The sequence below is a fragment of the Rhinoraja longicauda genome, chromosome 23 (genome assembly GCF_053455715.1).
Source record: "Rhinoraja longicauda isolate Sanriku21f chromosome 23, sRhiLon1.1, whole genome shotgun sequence".
Lineage (NCBI taxonomy): Eukaryota > Metazoa > Chordata > Chondrichthyes > Rajiformes > Arhynchobatidae > Rhinoraja > Rhinoraja longicauda.
The window spans coordinates 14,710,146-14,731,084 of NC_135975.1; the positions used below are offsets into that span (position 1 = coordinate 14,710,146).

The 20,939-nt window shown below is 38.4% G+C and overlaps 1 protein-coding gene across 3 annotated transcripts in view; it reads left to right on the forward strand.

Moving 5' to 3' along the window:
• Positions 1-20,939, forward strand: part of LOC144604897 (tyrosine-protein phosphatase non-receptor type 12-like) — a 75,433-nt gene that overhangs the window by 8,848 nt on the left and 45,646 nt on the right. For all 3 annotated transcript variants that reach the window (XM_078419720.1, XM_078419722.1, XM_078419721.1), the window contains exons 2-5: positions 13,679-13,787; positions 17,838-17,914; positions 19,248-19,343; positions 20,882-20,920. In XM_078419720.1, the coding sequence (XP_078275846.1) occupies positions 13,679-13,787; positions 17,838-17,914; positions 19,248-19,343; positions 20,882-20,920 (321 nt within the window). The remainder of the gene's footprint in view (positions 1-13,678; positions 13,788-17,837; positions 17,915-19,247; positions 19,344-20,881; positions 20,921-20,939) is intronic.

Here is a 20,939-nt window from a genome sequence, read left to right on the forward strand (position 1 = left end):
TATTCGAGTAATAAGATGGAGACACGAACTGCAGATGTTGATTTACAAAAAAAACACAGTGCTGTGGTAACTTGGCAGATCAGGCAGCATCTCTAGAGGACATGGTTTGGTGATATTTTAGATTGGGGCACCTCTTCAGAGTTGAGTATTGGCTTAAAGCCTATGTTTTTTGCAAAAAGGCACAGATTTGTGTACATCTTTCGCAAGTAATGAATTAGTAAATCTAATTAGTAACTACTTTATTTCCCATTAGGTGCTCATAGGCAGTATCATTTTATAACCCAAAATGTGCATGTTACATTACTGGAGGTTAGCTGCATCAGTTTTTTCTGGAACCTTATTACCTTTCAAAAATTAGATTGCAAGTAAAAATATCACATTATGGTGTGAAATACATTGATAGGTAGGGAAGATTATAAGGAGCTGGTGTTTAACCATTGCAATATATGAGGATTTCTGGATGTTTTGAAATACTCCTTCGCTGCCCCCACCCCCCTTCTGTAAATAACTAACAGTCATAGGAAATTAGTTGCTATTTTGGGTGCATCCTTTGTGAATAATTGAATTCATTCCTTATATTGGAGAGATTACAGTGCCAAATTTTATGAGCCTCAGTGCCAACATTATATCATTCATAAAAAAATGCATTCAAATTCAAGGTAACCTTTTTATCTTTTTCTGCTATTTCAATGAAAATTCTTGCAATCATCTAATTTCATGTGTCGTGGCTGCTATTCCAATAGCAAGGTCGTAAGGCTTAACACTTTAAAACAATGTTATTGTATTGCAAACAGTGACGAATTAGAAATGTTCTACAACAGCTATTTCTGTTAAAAGTAACATCAGTATGAGATCGACAGGAATTGCTGCCTCAAGAAGCCAGCTGATAGCATCATCATAAACCCACACCACCCTGGCCATGCTCTTTTATCATTGCCACCATCAAAGAAGGTACAGGAGCCTGAGAACAATCACTTCCAGGTTTCAGAACGGCTTTTTCCCGTCAACCATCAAGTTATTGAAGTGCCGATTATTGAAGGATGTTGAGGCTATGGAAAGGGTGCAGGGGAGCTTTACCAAAATAATGCGTGGATTAGGGGATATTAGGTACAGGGAAAGATTGAACAGACGGATTATTTTCTCTGAAATGCTGGAGGCTGAAGGGAGAATTGATAGAAGTATATAAAATTTATGAGAAGCATAGATAGGATTGAGAGTCAGCACCTTTTTCTTGGGATTGAAAAAATCTAATGCTGGAGCACCCAGTTTTGAGGTGAGAGGAACAAAGTTTAAAGGAGATGGTCTAGTGTGCTTCATATAATTGATAATTTATTGTAATTTTTGTTGTTAAGCAGGAATAACTCAGCGGGTCAGAAAAACAAGGAAAGGTGACGATTCAGATCGGGACCCTTCTTCAGACTGATGAAGGGTCTTGACCCGAAACGTCACTTATCCATAGTTTCCAGATATGCTTTTAACCTGCTGAGTTACTCCAACACTTTGTTGTATTGTGTAAACCAGCACCTGCAGTTCCTTGTTTCTACTAAAGGTGAAAGAAATTGCTGCCACCTATTTCTCCTTTCCACCATACCAAAGTTTTAATTAGAAGACTAAAAGTATGTGAAAACATTTACTATTCTTGATATAGACTCTTGGTTTATCATAAACCATTGGACAAATAATCTTCGTTTAAAGGAAATTAAGTCTTGTGGTCATACAAGATAATGCGCCAGAATGTGGGGGTTGTTGTGAGAGATAAAAAGGATATTTCTTTGGTCTAAACAACTGTCATTTAAACAGATATATTTAAAATAGCAATTAGTAGTTGACTATAAGCTGATTTAATTTCTGGAAGTCAAATCCTGTATTCATTACAAACTATTTATTTTGTACTTTGTTTTGCCATGAACTTCAAATTAGTTGTGCTTCAACATATTGCGGTAAACTATGTATTTCATATATTCTTTGTCATCTCTGAAAGAGTTATCCACATAATTTTAAATAATTTGTTAGTTCAGTGGTCCAGAGCCCTGGAACACTCCAGAGTGTTTACATTTAACCATGTGGAATTTAAATTCCATTAATAATCTGGTATTTACTTTGGTGTTGTGTGGACTGAGATGGAAAGGGTTCAGTCCCCTTTTATCTTTAGATAGATTAATAGACGCAAGCTGGATCTACAATATTGAACACAAAAAGATAGAAATTTTCCTGTGAATCCTTGCACTGAGTATAATAACATATGCATTTCTGACATGAACATCAATGAACTTTAAATTTATGATTAAACTACTTGGAATTGTGTATTCTTAATACAAGTGATTGAACACCGATTTCTACTCTAATGTTTCAATTTGTGGGGAATAGAAATGCTACTGGCCATGAAGCTAGGAAAATAGAGATATTTGGAAACGGCCATGAATCTTGAGAGAATACAGAACTCAAAATACTGTAGTAGATGATACAACTTGGATGTAGGTGAGATGTGCAGAGAATAGGTAGACTTTAAGGAGATACAAACAGGCTGCTGGAGAATGAGGTGCCGACTGCAATTTAATGCTAAGAAATGTTAAGTGTGACATTTTGGTAGGTTGTTTTGCTACCAAAATGCCACGCTCACAATTAATAGTTGTGCGGTGCCCCTCTCCACCAGTCAGGCCAGGCAGTCCATGCGCCACCTTTGATTCTGTTCCCATGATGTATGTTTGAAGAAGAGCAGAGGTGTTCTTCCCTTTAACTTTGGTATTAGTTTAGTTATTTTAGTTCAATTTAGAGATACAGCGCGGAAACAGTCCCTTCTGCTGAACGAGCCCGCACCGACCAGCGATCCCCGCACAAGCCTGCACACACGAAGGACAATTTACATTTATACCAAGTATACAAACCCAAGCCAGTTAACCTACAAACCTGTATGTTTTTGGAGTGTGGAGGAAACCGAAGATCTCGGAGAAAATTCACGCGGTCACAGGGAGAACGTACAAACTCCATATAGACAGCACCCATACTCGGGATTTAACCCGGGTCTCTGATATTTATGCTTAATGGAAATGCTTATTTATGTTTAATGATATTATGCAAAATGGAAACTCTCAATGATTTCCATTTTGGTGCATTTTGTGTTGATTGGGACATGCATTCTACCTTGCTTCCTGAAGTCAATAACTAGCTCCTCCATCTTGCTGGCATTAAGAGAGAAGTTGTTCCCTTGACACTATGCCACCAAGCTCCCTATCTCCTCTTCCTGTATTTTGTCTCGTCATTGTGTGAGACCCGACCCACTTCAGCGGTGTCATCTCCAAATGTGTGGATCGAGTTTGAGCAGAATTTGGCTGCACAGTTATGAGTGTATGGGGAGTATAGTAACGGTCTGAGAATGAATTCTTGTGGGCACTGGTGTTGAGAATTATTGAGGAGGATGTTTTGTCATTTATCTTTACTGTTGTTGGTCAATGGGTCAGAAAGTCAAGGATCTTGTGGGAAAAGCGGGTGCTGATTCCTAGGTCCAGGCATTTTGAGAATTTCCACTATGTGCCTTGACTGCCTTGGCCATTTTCCTCCATCTCTTCCCCCTATTGACCCCTTTCGGTCAATTGTCCTCTTAATATTAAGCTTCCCCTCTGACTCCAACATTGTGACCAGCTTCCTCTACAAACCTTTACCACAACTCACTTCCTCATGACAGGATATTACAGAGGAAGAATTTGTTCAACTACAGAGCTTGCCTTGAGCATTGTATAGGAAAATATTGGAACCTTATTGTTTGGAGTACAGGCACCTCTCATTTTATGTGTGTCTGATTTACGCGTTTTTAGAATAACACGCTTGTCTAATTACTACTGAAGTTTAATTTATATGCTCCTATTTTCCGAATAGCATGCTCAAGTTTATGCCTGGTAAACTTGCACATCAGCTTTCAAAGTTACCTTGTCAGTTGAGTTTTGCAAAACAGAAAGAAAACTCAAATAAACTCTGCAGCTATTAGATTATACGTTTAAATGAATCTGCCTTTGGGATATCTGAAGAAGGGTCTTGACCCAAAACGTCACCCATTCCTTCTCTCCAGAGACGCTGCCTGTCCCGCTGAGTTACTCCAGCATTTTGTCTACCTGCCTTTGGGATATATCTTTCCAACTATAAAGCATAAATGGGTAATTATCTCAGTTTTATGCTCCAATGGGTAATATCATGCATTTCAGTTAAAGCATTGTACAGATGGAGGGGAAAGCTTTATGATGTGATTCACCTCATTTATTTCAATTGACAGCATAGTTGCATGTGGTGCCAGGCATGTGTTTGATTTACACACTTTTTGATTTACGCACTATTTTTCAAACCTTTAACTCCCACGTAAAACATGAGGTGCCTATTCAATCTTTTTCATAGTAATCCATATGTTTGCCACAGGCCAAATTTAATTTGCAGGCCATTATGTTTGCCACCCTTGAATAAAGGGTTGTATTGATAGTAAAAGGTAAATAGGAGAAGGCTCAAATGGAGCATAAAATCCCATGTGGCCACATAACCTGTTTTTTTCCATCTACTGTATATAATTTTGTGTAATTAAATTTGAATGCTGCAATAGATATGCACTGCTGTCCATTCAACATTGTGCTCACTCTCTTTTCGGCATGGTGGCGAGGCAGTAGGGTCGCTTTACAGTGCCAAAGACCCAGATTCGAAACTGATTGCGAAAGCTATTATTTACGAAGTTTGTAGGTTCTCTCCGTGACCGCGTGGGTTTTCTCCGGGTGTTGTGGTTTCCTCCCACATGCCAAAGAAGCGCAGGTTTGCTGTATATTGTCCCTAGAGTGTAGGATAGAACTAGTGTATCGGTGATCGCTGGTTAGTCCAGACTCGGTGGGCCAAAGGGCCCGTTTCCACCCTGTCTCCCTAAACTAAACTAAAAAATGAAACTCTTCACCCCTCATCCCAAGCACCACTCGCTGGTCATACTCCTTGTAAGTAGTCGTCCCCTACTTGCTGATTGACTCCACTCCAACCCCTTAATAAGGAATATACATTGAACTGCCCAATCAAATGAATGTTCTCATTTTAGTCAAATGATTTGAATACCTGTTTTTTTAATTAACTTGTGGATTTACACTATTAACATTTGCAGATTTGAATTCTTAAAATTGCAACCAACTTGCCTGATCAACCAGAACTGAATTTTATAGGAAATATTTTTTAACGAATAAAATGTTAAAAATTTATCTGTGGAATTTTGTTTATGTTGCCTTGAATATGTTGCTTATCTATCACTGGTAACACTAGTTTCCTTTACACCCATTAGCAACTAGGTCCATACAATATTTAGAAAATTCTGAAATGTGTATCTGGTGGTTTGGACACCACTACATGTCAAGAATTCAGTTAAAGGAGTTATGGATTGTTTAATTGATGACCTGTTCCCGTTCAGAAGTGACTCTGCATTTTTTTAGAATGTCTAAAGTTAGATCTAATGAATCAGTTGAGCTATGATCGCCAGCGAATGTTTGGACAAAACACGAGTACTTCATTTTTAGAGAGTACTACTATATAGTATGTTTGACCTTGCATAATTTGCTTTTGAGGAAAAATGTTAAGCTATGAAAATTGCTATTGTAACCTGAATTTTAAAGAAGTGAGTAGGTGAGAACTAGAGCATTGACCTATTTTAGCTCTACAAATAGCATGATTAAAAATCACAATAACATTTTGTTAAAATGTTGAAATTGCCTCCTTGAATATTTTGATGTCCTTTTTGTTACAAAATCTATTTCAAATACGTGTGATGTTTGTTTACAAAAACAATCTGAGAAAACTATTGTATTTGTTGTATGTTTTATCAAGCCACTTAATTTACATGATATTGTACTTTTGACAGAAATACAGTGTGAAATTTTAACAAGTCTTTTGGCATGGTTTGAATGGGCAGTTGTAGTTAATGGTTGCAGTCCAACTGGTAATTGACAATTGTGTTCTGTATATGTATTTAAATAGTGCTGACAATTCAAACAATAGTATTTCACAGAAGTAATCATTTCATTTTGAAATCTTGACCTCTCCTTCAGCTTCTATGTAAATAAAAATATAGACACAAAAATAGGAGCAGAAGTAGGCCATGTGGCCCTTTTGGGTCTGTTCCACTTCAGCAAGATAAGAGCTGATCACCCACTTTAGGACTCTATTTTCAGCACCTTCCCACACCACTTAACTTTCTCAGCATTAAGAAAAATATCTCCTTCCTGAATATATTTATTGACATTGCCTCAACTGCCTTCTGCGGCAGAGTATTCCACGGGTTCATTATCCTCTGTGAATAAATTTCTTCTTATCTTGGTTCTAAAGTATATCCTGTATCCTGAGGTTTAGATCCCTAGTTCTAGATTCTCTAACTGTTACTCTTATCTGATTAGTCCTGTTCGAATTTTATACTCCAGTGAATAGAGGCCTAAATGACTCAAATTTTCAGTGTGTGTCAATCTCGCCATTCCAGGAATAAATGTTGTAAACCTTTGTAGCACTCCTTCCTCATGGCATTTGGGAGGATATAAAGGAAGGCATAAAATTATTTTAACTTAAAATAATTCCAAAATGAATTTCCTTCTAAAGGAATAAGTTTTCACATTTATAATTTTCCGAGCCAAAGACTCGCAGTTTGTGATGTGATGTGATGTGCACCACCACAATTTGTGGTGTGCACCTGATAATTTTGTGTATAAGATGCACACCACAAACTGCGGTGTGAAGGTATAGATATTGAAGTCAGCCACAAAAGGATAAGGTTTGTAAACCTTCCAGGTTTTCTTTAATCTAGCGAGTTGTAGTGCACATCTTTAGAACAGACCAAGAAACAGCAAGGTTCTTCAACCAAACCAGCTGAGGAACTGTCAGATTTATGCAACGTCTGAACCAGAAAGTTCAATGTTGGAAAAATAAATTTATATATAGAAAGCAAAATAAAAATAACATTTGGGAGGATATAAAGGTAGGCATAAAATTATTTTAACTTAAAATAATTCCAAAATGAATTTCTTTCTAAAGGAATGAGTTTTCACATTTATAATTTTCCGAGCCAAAGATGGTTCATCATTAATTAGCGTCACTGAAGTTAAACCCACTCGAGATTTTCCAGTCTGGGTTGTAAGTTGCCCAAGTGAAATATGAGGTGCTGTTCCTCTAATTTGTGTGTGGCCTCACTCTGACAGTGGAGGAGGCCCAGGACAGAAAGGTCAGTATGGGAATGAGAAGGGGAGTTCAAGTGTTTAGGGGTGCAAGGAGTTCATGACTTCGCTCAGTTCCTCAGTCTGAAGAAGGGCCTCGACCCGACCAGAAACGTAACATATTCCTTTTCTCTGGCGATACTGCTTGACCCGCTGAGTTACTCCAGCACTTTGTGAGCATTTCTGGAGGGCATGGAGGTATCGTTTCGATCAGGTCATTTGGGTACAAGTTCAAACTGGTGATGACATTTCAGGCTAAAACAGAAATTCATCGTAGCCAACAGCTTTTAAACTTAAAATGTTTAGGTGGTGAGATTCTGGGATGAGCTAAGATGATCTGAATTCTCTCATTAATTATTACGAAAGAACTTTTGAAAGTACTTTAGCATGTTCTGTTATTAGAAAATGACCCTTATCCTAAAACTAATTTGAGAGTTTATATGATGTGCTTTCCCTTATGATGTTGTTTGGTATTTAGAATGTGCGTGGCACCTGTACTCTTGTATTTCCCGTGGCATAGTTGGGTTTAGTAAAGTTCAATTTTATTTAAAATAGCAATATTATCAGTATTGATTATTGGCTGCTTGAATAAGCAAGTTCCAATCTATTTCTGATTGTACCACCTTATATTTATAGCAGTGAACCACTGTGTAAACAATTACTGAACAAAATAATGTTCATTGGATTTTAGAAAGAAGCTTACTTCATGAACAGAGAAAGTCCCTCTGAAGACTTTATTTTACTCGCCCTTCATTCATTATAGCCATGATGCAATTCCTGTTCATATTGTGCTGAAATTTTGTCAAGCTGAAATTAAGTTGGCATATTTTTTCAGAGATGTTGTTTGGGGGTTTATAATAGCATGTATGAGAGTTTATTTTACTTGTAACTTCAATTTTAATTATTATCATTGCATCTTGACCTTTTGTGTAAAATAACAGCTTGAGTTGGACATGGCTAAAGTATTAGGACAGATAATCTTTGAATTTAGTAAATGGTTTGAGGGTGTTGAATTAAAGATAAATGGCTTTGCAGAAATGGGAAAAAAATTGTATATCTAATGGATCAGTGTCAATTTAAGATGAACTATTTTATATATGGTTGGCAGAGTGGAAGTTAATTTTAAAACACAACTTTTCTGTTTGAATCCAAGAGGATAATAAATAGTTTCATTTATCTTCCACATTTCCTTATGATAGAGGCCCATCAAATCCTGTGTCAGCTCTCACACAATTTACTGTGTCAAATTCTCTCGACATTCCCATTAACTCCCATCTAGATTCTACCATCCACCTGCACGTTGGAAGTGATGTAACCTATTAATCCATCTGCCTTTGGAATGTGGGAAGAAACTGGAGAACCTGAAAAAAAAATCTTCAGTCAGTGAATGTGCAAACTCCAGACGGTTAGTCTAGGAGGTCACGTTTACATTTGGACTGCTGGCACTAAAAGGCAATAACTCTACTAGTATGCCACTCATTAAACTTAATTTTAAAACTTATTTTATATTGACAATATAGAATACATATCAATACACTACATTAAAGATCTCTAACCCTGACTGAAATTCAAAGTATAGAATTTTCGGTTTGGATCTTTTGTAAATACTGAGCAGATGCTTTGGGTTCTGGTAATGTGGACAAACATAGCCACCTTTTATTAATATATGTGAGTAAATAGAATCTTTTTGTAGCTATAATAGAGCAATAGCTTTAATGTTGATTCTATCGTTGTTTTCGCTTGCTCTAATAACGTTTGAAAGTTGCTGTGATTATCACCTTTCTGGTTTCACAACTTCCTCCAATTCTACACAACCCCTCTATCAATATATATTTTGTATCAACTATTTTTTTTAACAAAATCATGCTTAAAATAATTACAACATATGGAGTTGACCATTATTCACACTTGAATGATCTCATCATGGTCAGAATAATATGAATAATTTACACCTGTAGTAAGGAACAGTCAGTTGAAGTCTAATCCTGTGTGTTTCTCGAAGTGTTGTAATAGTCCCACTTTTACATTAATTATAAAGCAGGGCACACTGGTGTGACTTTAATTGACTGCAGGTCATGAGCCTTATATATCAAAATCAACTGAAAGCAGTTTTTAAATATAGAATTGGCATTATTACATCAGTTAAAAAATGATTACACCCATACAAGAAATTTCATCCTGAGGTTCTTTTGTTGGGAGAGAGGATATTTGCCCCTAATTTTCTTACTATTCCTTGATGTCCTCCAAAGAAGGAAACTGAAATTAATTCTACCAAGCCACAACTTTGATCATTTTTTGTGTATTGTTGATTCAGTGTAATATTGTGAATCTATTGAATATTTTTTAGGATCTGTCTGCTTTATCTCTCTGTTTAGCTGTTGGCATAAGTTGACTAAGGTCAGTTTGCATTGCAGGTCCAATTTGTAGATTGATAAGCTTTTAAAAAATAATATTTTTGGGTAATGGTTTACTTTAGTTTTGGAATGCTCCGTTTTGTGCTATTAGCAAGAACTGGAGTTTTATTCATTCTGTTTAATAAGATATATCCTTGAGGATGCATTGCTTGCATTTTGGTGGTCCTGTAATTTCTTGCAAAATTGAATTAATTAATCTTCATAAAGTATTCATTAGGCATAAGGAAACATTAAGCTTGCTTAATCCGTGAGGAAGCTTGACCCTAGTGCCTTCTGTGCTATATTTGTGCACATGCTCTCATTCCAGCTGTTTCCTTTATTTTCTAGATTCGTTCATGCATTGTTTTTACAACATTAAAGCATAAACCTATTTCCTAATGTGTGCAACTCAACTAAACCGGATTTCGACATGATACACTAGGTTGCTTGCTCCCTGGTTTCAGATAGCTTGTTGATTGTTATTTGTCATCCTTTTGGCTGAGTGCCCACTTTCCATGTCGGTATACTACGACTAGATGCTGCAGTTGCAAATTTGCACTGTAATTGAACAGTACATTGCCACACGTACATCTCAGTTATTTTCTCAGATTTGCATATCCCTTGAGTCATGTCAAGGGTGTATTGTCCTAGGGTTTGCATGTTTACAGATGTTCTTGGAGATGCTATCTACTCGTAGGTTTTATCAAAGCCTGACACCTTCTGTACTTTAATTATGTTTGTCATAGGTCTCACACCCACACTAAGTGTAGCGTATGCATTGGGTGAAATTTTCAGAACCACAGTTTATGTTGGCCCCTTATTCAAAAAGGGTGAAAGGGACAAGCCTGGAAAGGCAGGCTGGTGAGCCTTGCATCAGGGGTAGGGAGGTTGGTGGATAAGATTGTGAGGGAAAGGATTTATGTTCATTTGAACAGGCAAAGGAAAAAATGTCTCCTAAATCTGAGTTTGAGGAGGGGATAAATATGATGATTGATGAAGGCAGAGCATTTTGCATTGATTGCATCAAGGCTTTTTGACAATATTGTGCATTTGACATGTAGGCTGGTCCAGAGGGTAAGGTTGACGTAAATTGCATCCAAAATTGCCTTGGGAGGAGGGAAGGGGGGGAGGGAGGGGGAGGAAGGAGAGGAAGGAGGAAGGAGGGGGGGTGAGGTGGGTGGGGAGGGAGGGGTGGGGGGAGGGGGAGGGAGGGGGGAGGAAGGGGGAAGGGGAAAGAGAGAGAGAGAGTACGTGGTGGTAGGGATTGGTGCTGGAATCTTTTGTTTTCTTATTTATTGCGTGACTTCCATGAGAATGTAGACAATCTGATCGGTAAGTTTGTTGATGATTCAAAAATCATGGAATGGTAGATAGCAAAGCAGGTTGTCCAAGGATATAGCTTGATATAGATCAGCTGGAAAGTTGGGCAGAGCGCTGGCAGGTGAAATTTAAATCTGACAACTAAGAAATGTATCCTGGGAAGTAATTTCCTGGTAGGACTTGTAGAATGGACATCTTGGAAACATTGATGCATTAAGCAACCTTGGGGTGCAAGTTCATACCTCCCTGAAAGTAATGACTCGGGTGATAGGGTACTGGAGGGCATTTCGTATGCTTGCCTTTAGAGAACTGAGGCATTGGGAAAAAGAATTAAGATGTCACGTTGCAGCGGTATAAAGAATTGGTTAGGTCACATTTGATGTATGTGTACAGTTCTGGTGGCCACAGTGCAGGAAGGGTCTGGTAGAATAGGGAGAGTGTAGAAGAGATTCCACATGGATGTTGCCTAGATTGGAGATCTGTACTTAAAAGGAGAGATTAGGAAGGGTGGGATTATTCTTGTGTAAACTCAGGAGGCTGAGAGGTTGGTGACCTTGAAGGTTTAAAATATTGAGGAACATAAATAGTTATTTTCCCAGGATAACTAGAGTAGAACTAGAGGACATGTGCTAAAGATGAAAGGGGATAAATTTAAAGAAAGTCTGAGGGGTGAATTTTTCCGAACAGAGGACGGTAGTTTAGTTTAGAGATACAGTGTGGAAACAGGCCCTGCAGCCCATCGAGCCCATGCCGACCGGCGATCCCCGCACACTTACACTATCCTATGCACACAAGGGACAATTTACAATTGTACAGTATAATTTATACCAAGGCAATTGATCTACAAACCTGTACGTCTTTGGAGTGTGGGAGGAAATCGAAAATCTCGGAGAAAACCCACGCAGGTCACGGAGAGAACGTACAAACGCCAGACAGACAGCACCCATAGTCAGGATTGAACCCGGGTCTCTGGTGCTGTAAAGAAGCAAATCTACCACTGTGTCACCGTGCCGTCCTGGAGCATTATCTGGAACGAGCTGTCAGAGGAGGCAGATGCAATGTTTAAAAGGCATTTTGATGGGTTCTTGGGTAGGGAAGGTGTTAAGCGATATAGGCATAATGCAGGCAAATTAATTAACATGGATAAGCCTCATGGTCAGCACGAACAAGGTGGGCTGGAAGGGTTTATTTTTTGGTATGTAATTTACGACTCCATTTTCAGCTATGAATATATTTGACCAAGTACTGCAAAATCTTGGCATGAATAATATTAATTTTGAATTGACCTGATGATAGCTGAAACCTGAGCCGGTGTTGGTTATCTGGACACATGGATTTCAAGATTGTAATCTTTTTTTGTCATTTTAAAATGTGAACAATTGATGCTGCAATACTTTAATCTGATGCTAATTTTAACCTGGTGTTTTATCAATTGTACTGTTTTAATAAAGTGTCTACTGTATTTATGGCCAATGAATAATGTGGAAAAATTAAGTTATCAGATACAGATTCCTGCTCATTCTTGAATCCTTGTGGTAGTTCAACCACAAGAAGAGTTGTCCTCTTTGTCCTCCAGTTCTCTCTTTTGTTATGATGTTTTTTGAAACTCTCAAATTCAAAAGTTCAATCAACCTGGTTTGTCTGATTTGGTTTTAGTTGAGTCCTGGTGGTTTGGTTCAGAATGAACCAGTTTAATGCTCTGACACTTTGAAAAATGGTTCCTGTATTCAGGTAGATGGTACAATTAGTATTCAATTTTTGCAATGTTGATTGATTTGCATTAAGAATGAACTTTCATACATCAATGCATGATGTGCTTTGCTTATTTTTGTAAAATCAATTGCATTTCAATGTAGAGTAAAATTGAGTAATTTAGTTGAAATTGAGAATTGTAGCTTTCTCCTGTATGGTATCTTCAGAGTAACTGGCAAAGTTATTATGTGAGCAACAAACTGAGGAATTAGTACAGTGGAAAAATGTATGCAACTCTTTGGGCTTCTGTGATTTGATAATTTGATTGTCACCCGGATTTGGCGATCACTGCCATTGTGAATCTATTCTAACATGTCCATTTTCTTCTCTTTTTACCCACTCACTGTCACATGCCGTTCGGGGTAGGTATACTGGTCAGGACAGATGTGTAAGTCAGAGGCCTGGACTATTTATATGGAGACATGCATTCAAATCCCATAAGGGCATGTTGGGAAATTAAAATTAGTTTTAATTTGTGATGTACTTATTAGTCATGATAAACAAGAGACAAGCATTGTGTCTTGAAAATCCTGAAGTGTCCTCTGGGCGATAACCTTTTGGCACTATTATTGCTCTGTAGCATAATGATTAGCATTTAAATGTTCTCTGAAGTGGGTTAGCAAGCTGTTAATGGGTAAATAAAGATTAACCGTACCTGTGTCTTGCTTGTGTTCTCGTATCACAAAGCTTTTTTTAAAAAGAATTGTATTTTGTATCATGGTTTACTAACCTCTTCAGTAATCACTAAAATCTCCTCCACAATTCTAGCAATAATTAAAAAAGTTAGCAGGAAATTGGGTTGAAGTGCTGTCATTCTACTAACTGATATGAAACAAAAATGTATTTACAACATTGTTTTTCATGTAAAAAAGTGATTTATAATTATGTCTCCTGGGAACTTATTTGTACATTTATTAGGATAGATTATAAATAGGTATGCTTTCATGTTTCTGTCAGAATTTGTTGGGATATCAGTTCATTAATGTGGACATTTTATATATTAAACAGCGACTCAGAAGACTATCAACTAAGTATAGAACTGAAAAGATCTATCCAACTAACACTGGAGAAAAGGAAGAAAATGTGAAGAAGAACAGATATAAAGATATCTTGCCATGTAAGTTTTCAGTTTTGCATTTGAAATTCAAGTGACTAATATGCATTGTTTGCTTTGAATATGCAGGCATTTTTGAGGATGGCATTAATAGTGGTTTTCAAGTGTTTTATAATTGAATAGCTTGTTACTATGGCTGGCACTTGAGCAGAACAGTCACTGGAATTGGCACCAGTTGAATCTTTCCATTGCAGAGATGAAATGTTTATTCTTCTTCCTGAAATGCTTGATCCTTAGTTATCTCTTGCCTCATTTGCTATTTTTTTAAACAGTCCTCTCAGTTAAGTAAAGTTTCCCTTTGTCTTGCAGAATTTTTTCTCATCTTGTTGTGTGTGTATCCCTTCCTTCTGCCAACTTGTGGTGTGGTATGGTATATTGCATCCAATATCTTAAGTTCACACATTTGATATTATTAGTTTGACCCTTCTAAGCCCATCAGTTTTCTCTCCGAGTACTTTATCTACAGTCATTTTATTTTTCAGTAAAAAAGGCTAAATTCTTTAAATGCTGGATAGTCAGCAAGGTAGCCGGTTTCTGAAGTGAAAAGGAAAGTTAAAATTCTAGGTTGATGATCCCTGATAGATTTACTAAACTACATTTAATAAGATAATAAAGTCAAAGTGTATTACAACGTAGAAGCAGGCCTCTTGGCCAAACCCATCCGTGCTGGCCAAACTCGTTCATATTGACCAAAATGCCCTTTTAAATGTGTCCTTTAGGCACATATCACTTTGAATCCTTTCCTATCCATGCACCTATTAAAATGTCTTTTAAATATTGTTGATGTATCTGTCTCGATCATTTTCTCTGGCAGCCCGTTTCATATGTGCATCGTCCTCTATGTAAAGAAGTTGTCCCTCAAGTCCTTTTTTAAATGTTTCCCCACTCATCTGAAACCGTTACCCTCTAGTTTTTGATTCCTCTTCCCTGGGGGTAAAAGGCTGTGTGAATTCACCTTTTCCCTGCCCTCAAAATCTTATACACCTCTGTAAGGTCACCTATCAGTTTCCTATGCTTCAATGAATAAAGTCTTAACCTGCCCAACGTTTCCATGCAGCTCGAACCCTCGAGTGCACAAGTACATAATTCCTTGAAAGTGATGATGTTACAGGTAGAATAGGTGGTGAGGAAGGCATTTGATATGATGGCCTTTATTAGTCTGGGCACAGAGGACAGGAGTTGGGCTGTTACACTGCATTGTGCAAGATGTTGGTGAGGTTGCACTTGCAGTATTCTGTACAGTTTTAGTTACCCAGCTGCATAAAAGACATCATGAAGCTGAAAGAAGTGTAAAGATTTACGAGAACGTTGCCAGGAGCCCTGTAAATTCTGTACATTCCATAAAGTATGTCTGTGCGCGCTCGAGCAGAGAATAGGAACTTTTGAATTGAATTACTGCTAATTGGTTCCATGGCGCAATAGATTGATTTCTGACTAAAAATCTTGGTACAACTAGAACTTACAAATTCAGCGGTTTGAAAGGAGTCAACATATATTTAGGAAATAACTGCAGTTTTACTTCATATTTTCATCAGTAATTTATTGCAGTTGGTGAATATTATACAAGTTTTGTAGTTGAGATGTTAGAATCTTCCCAAGTTACTTTAACCTGTGTTTCCATTAACTGTTGAAAATATTGCATTATATCTGCTTATTGCAGTAGTAATCTGATTACATTTCAAGAGTCTTTGATATTTCTATTTTAGTGCTAATAGACAATAGACAATAGGTGCAGGAGTAGGCCATTCAGCCCTTTGAGCCATTCAATGCGATCATGGCTGATCACTCTCAATCAGTACCCCGTTCCTGCCTTCTCCCCATACCGCCTCACTCCGCTATCCTTAAGAGCTCTATCCAGCTCTCTCTTGAAAGCATCCAACAAACTGGCCTCCACTGCCTTCTGAGGCAGAGAATTCCACACCTTCACCACTCTGACTGAAAAAGTTCTTCCTCATCTCTGTTCTAAATGGCCTACCCCTTATTCTTAAACTGTGGCCCCTTATTCTGGACTCCCCCAACATTGGGAACATGTTTCCTGCCTCTAATGTGTCCAATCCCCTAATTATCTTATATGTTTCAATAAGATCCCCCCTCATCCTTCTAAATTCCAGTGTATACAAGCCTAATTGCTCCAGCCTTTCAACATACGACAGTCCCGCCATTCCGGGAATTAACCTAGTGAACCTACGCTGCACGCCCTCAATAGCAAGAATATCCTTCCTCAAATTTGGAGACCAAAACTGCACACAGTACTCCAGGTGCGGTCTCACCAGGGCCCGGTACAACTGTAGAAGGACCTCTTTGCTCCTATACTCAACTCCTCTTGTTATGAAGGCCAACATTCCATTGGCTTTCTTCACTGCCTGCTGTACCTGCATGCTTCCTTTCAGTGACTGATGCACTAGGACACCCAGATCTCGTTGAACATCCCCTCTTCCTAACTTGACACCATTCAGATAATAATCTGCCTTTCTATTCTTACTTCCAAAGTGAATAACCTCACACTTATCTACATTAAACTGCATCTGCCATGTACACAACCTGTCGAAGTCACCCTGCAGCCTTATTGCATCTTCCTCACAATTCACACTACCCCCCAGCTTAGTATCATCTGCAAATTTGCTAATGGTACTTTTAATCACTTCATCTAAGTCATTAATGTATATCGTAAATAGCTGGGGTCCCAGCACCAAACCTTGCGGTACCCCACTGGTCATTGCCTGCCATTCCGAAAGGGACCCATTTATCCCCACTCTTTGCTTTCTGTCTGTCAACCAATTTTCTATCCATGTCAGTACCCTACCCCCAATACCATGTGCTCTAATTTTGCCCACTAATCTCCTATGTGGGACCTTGTCGAAGGCTTTCTGAAAGTCGAGGTACACCACATCCACTGACTCTCCCCTGTCAATTTTCCTAGTTACATCCTCAAAAAATTCCAGTAGATTTGTCAAGCATGATTTCCCCTTCGTAAATCCATGCTGACTCGGAATGATCCTGTTACTGCTATCCAAATGCTCAGCAATTTCGTCTTTTATAATTGACTCCAGCATCTTCCCCACCACTGATGTCAGACTAACTGGTCTATAATTACCCGTTTTCTCTCTCCCTCCTTTCTTAAAAAGTGGGATAACATTTGCTATCCTCCAATCCACAGGAACTGATCCTGAATCTATAGAACATTGAAAAATGATCTCCAATGCTTCCACTATTTCTAGAGCCACCTCCTTAAGTACCCTGGGATGCAGACCATCAGGCCCTGGGGATTTATCAGCTTTCAGTCCCATCAGTCTACCCAAAACCATTTCCTGCCTAATGTAGATTTCCTTCAGTTCCTCCATCACCCTAGGTTCTCCGGCCCCTAGAACATTTGGGAGATTGTGTGTATCTTCCTCAGTGAAGACAGATCCAAAGTAACGGTTTAACTCGTCTGCCATTTCTTTGTTCCCCATAATAAATTCCCCCGCTTCTGTCTTCAAGGGACCCACATTTGCCTTGATTATTTTTTTCCTCTTCACGTACCTAAAAAAACTTTTGCTATCCTCCTTTATATTATTGGCTAGTTTACCCTCGTACCTCATCTTTTCTCCCCGTATTGCCTTTTTAGTTAATTTTTGTTGCTCTTTAAAAGAGTCCCAATCCTCTGTCTTCCCACTCTTCTTTGCTATGTTATACTTCCTCTCCTTAATTTTTATGCTGTCCTTGACTTCCCTTGTCAACCACAGGTGTCTCTTACTCCCCTTAGAGTCTTTCCGCCTCTTTGGGATAAATTGATCCTGCAACCTCTGCATTATTCCCAGGAATACCTACCATTGCTGTTCTACCGTCTTCCCCGCTAGGGCCTCCTTCCAGTCAATTTTGGCCAGCTCCTGCCTCATGCCTCTGTGCTAAGTGGTGTCATTATCATTTCTGATATCTTATTATTCTATTCTAGCCAGTAAAATGCATTGTGGTTCAATATGAAGAACTGCTGGTTTATATTAAATTGACTTTGAGTAGTATGTAATCTGCCTTTATATTTGTAAAATGTCTTTCCTCTTCTTCACACCACAGTTGACCACAGTAGGGTGAAACTTGCATTGAAACTTACAGAAGAGGATTCAGATTATATTAATGCTAATTTTATTAAGGTAATATTTGATATTCCACAGAGCAATTTTTAGTACTTTATAAAGTTTAAGGTTTGATAGATGTAAAATTGGGAAAGCCTATGTTTTTTTTATCAGGTACTTATTTATGGTTTGTGTTAAAAGCATGATTTTTCATTTTCTGTGGTAATAAGAGTCAATAGTCATTCTAGCAAACCTTGTTTCTGTTGTGGTATAAATTAACAACAACATTGTGAATTTATATTTGACTTTATGTGGTTCTCTCAGAAGATTTGGTCGTGCTAAAGGGGAATTGTGATATTTTGTTTGTGAGTTTACTCAGGGAGGACTATTCATAGTAATGCAGTTATCCTTCAGGGTCAAAGTCTCATGTGTTTTTTCTTGTAGGTCCTAGCATCCTCCTTTGTTGCAGTAATTTTCTATATATTTTTTGGTCATATCGCTCCAAACCTGTCCCATCCGTGTACCTGTCTAACGGTTTGTTAAAAATTAGTATAGTCCCAGTTTTAACTACCTCCACTTGTTCCATACACCCACCATCCTATGTGTGAAAAAGGTTACTCCTCAGATTCCCATTAAATCTTTTCTCCTTCACCTTAAAACTATGTCCTCTGGTCCTCGATTCACCTACTCCAGGCAAGAGACTCTGTGCATCTACCCAATCTATTTTTAATTAATTCTGTTTCAAATAATTCACAATGTATTTTTAAAATAGATTTAACAAATAAAATTCCATTGCTTTGATTCAGATTAGATTTAGTCATAGTTATAGAGCAGGGAAGCAGGCCCTGCAGCCCAACCTGTCCTTGCTGACCAAGATACCTAATTAAAACCTGTCCTATTTACCTGTATTTGGCCTATATCTCTCTAAAACGTTCCTATCCATGTACCTGTCCCAAGGTTGTTTTTGTACCTGCTTCTACTCACCAATATCGGTATGAAAGATTTGCCGCTCGGATTCCTATTGAATCTTTCCACGCTACGCTTAAACCTATGGTCTTTAGTTATTGATTCCCCTATCCTGGGAAAAGGACTGCATTCACCTATGTATTCCCCTTATGATTTTATACACCTCTATTAGATCACCCCTCAGCCTCCTGTGCTCCAAGCAATAAAGTCCTAGCTTGCCCAATCTCCCTATAGTTCAGGCTTGAGCCTTTGCACTCTATCCATCTTAATTGCGTCTTTCCTATTCGCAGTTTGACCACTTGCTGAGCACTTTGTAATTGTATGGAATAACTGATTCTGTTGGATAATAACCATTTATTTAGAATTGTTATCTTAATGGTTTGGAAACTGAAGTGCTTTGTTGGGTTTTTAATTTGATTTATATGTATTCTTATTATATTTCTAGGGAGTTTATGGGCCAAAATCCTATATTGCAACACAAGGTCCACTAGCAAATTCTGTTCTTGACTTTTGGAGAATGATCTGGGAATATAAAGTTGGAGTAAGTAGTCTCAATTTTTGATTGTCTGAACTCGTACCTTCGTTGTTATGCTTTGAAACAGTTTTAAAATGTATATGCATTTAATACAACCCCACACCCACCATTATACTGAATGTACCTCCTCCAACTTGGCTTTCTGTGACAATTCTATTCCTTTCTCCCAGTTTCTCTCGCTTTGTTTCATCGATTCTGATGGGACTTTACACACCAGTGCCTTTTGAAATGTTTGTCTTTTTTCTTAACTATGATTTCCCCACTACCATAGTTGACAGGGCTATTAACCATGCTCTTCTATTAACTACACTTCTGTGCTCTAACCTTCCACTCCAGCCTCCATATTCATCTACTTGTATTTGCACACATACAAATAGATAAGTTCCTTCTCTTAGATCGTTCTCTGTAACACCCACTAACAGATGCATCACCTTCCCTTCCAGCATCCCACCATTCCAAAGGGCTGTTTTCTGCACTTCTCCCAGGTTTACTTTTCAATCTCCATCAACTACTCCCTTTGTCAAATCACTGTTAACATTCAACCACTGGAGATCTTTAGAAAGGACCACTGTTCTTTAAGGGTGATAAATAACTTGGGAATAAAATAAATATTAGAAGTGTTTAAAACAAAATCCCACCAGTCAATGAAAGGAAGCATGCAGGTTCAGCAGGCAGTGAAGAAAGCCAATGGAATGTTGGCCTTCGTAACAAGAGGAGTTGAGTATAGGAGCAAAGAGGTCCTTCTACAGTTGTACCGGGCCCTGGTGAGACCGCACCTGGAGTACTGTGTGCAGTTTTGGTCTCCAAATTTGAGGAAGGATATTCTTGCTATGGAGGGCGTGCAGCGTAGGTTCACTAGATTAATTCCCGGAATGGCGGGACTGTCGTATGTTGAAAGGCTGGAGCGATTGGGCTTGTATACACTGGAATTTAGAAGGATGAGGGGGGATCTTATTGAAACATATAAGATAATTAGGGGATTGGACACATTAGAGGCAGATAACATGTTCCCAATGTTGGGGGAGTCCAGAACAAGGGGCCACAGTTTGAGAATAAGGGGTAGGCCATTTAGAACGGAGATGAGGAAGAACTTTTTCAGTCAGAGGGTGGTGAAGGTGTGGAATTCTCTGCCTCAGAAGGCAGTGGAGGCCAGTTCGTTGGATGCTTTCAAGAGAGAGCTGGATAGAGCTCTTAAGGATAGCGGAGTGAGGGGGTATGGGGAGAAAGCAGGAACGGGGTACTGATTGATAGTGATCAGCCATGATCGCATTGAATGGCGGTGCTGGCTCGAAGGGCTGAATGGCCTACTCCTGCACCTATTGTCTATTGTCTATTGTCTATTGTCTATTGTATTTAGTTGGCTGTGGAATTAATAACCATAAAGCCTTATTTAAATTAAAACAGCTGTAAAGCAAACTGGAAGGTAGGATGAAGTTGCATAAATGTCAGCAAATAGGAGGCTATTCAGCCATTCCATGTTGTAACTTTCTGTTGGGCTTTCTGCTGAACAAATTATCAGACATTCTACTATTTTCTATTTCCAGATAATTATTATGGCTTGCCGCGAGTTTGAAATGGGGAGGGTAAGTTCCTGTATCCAAT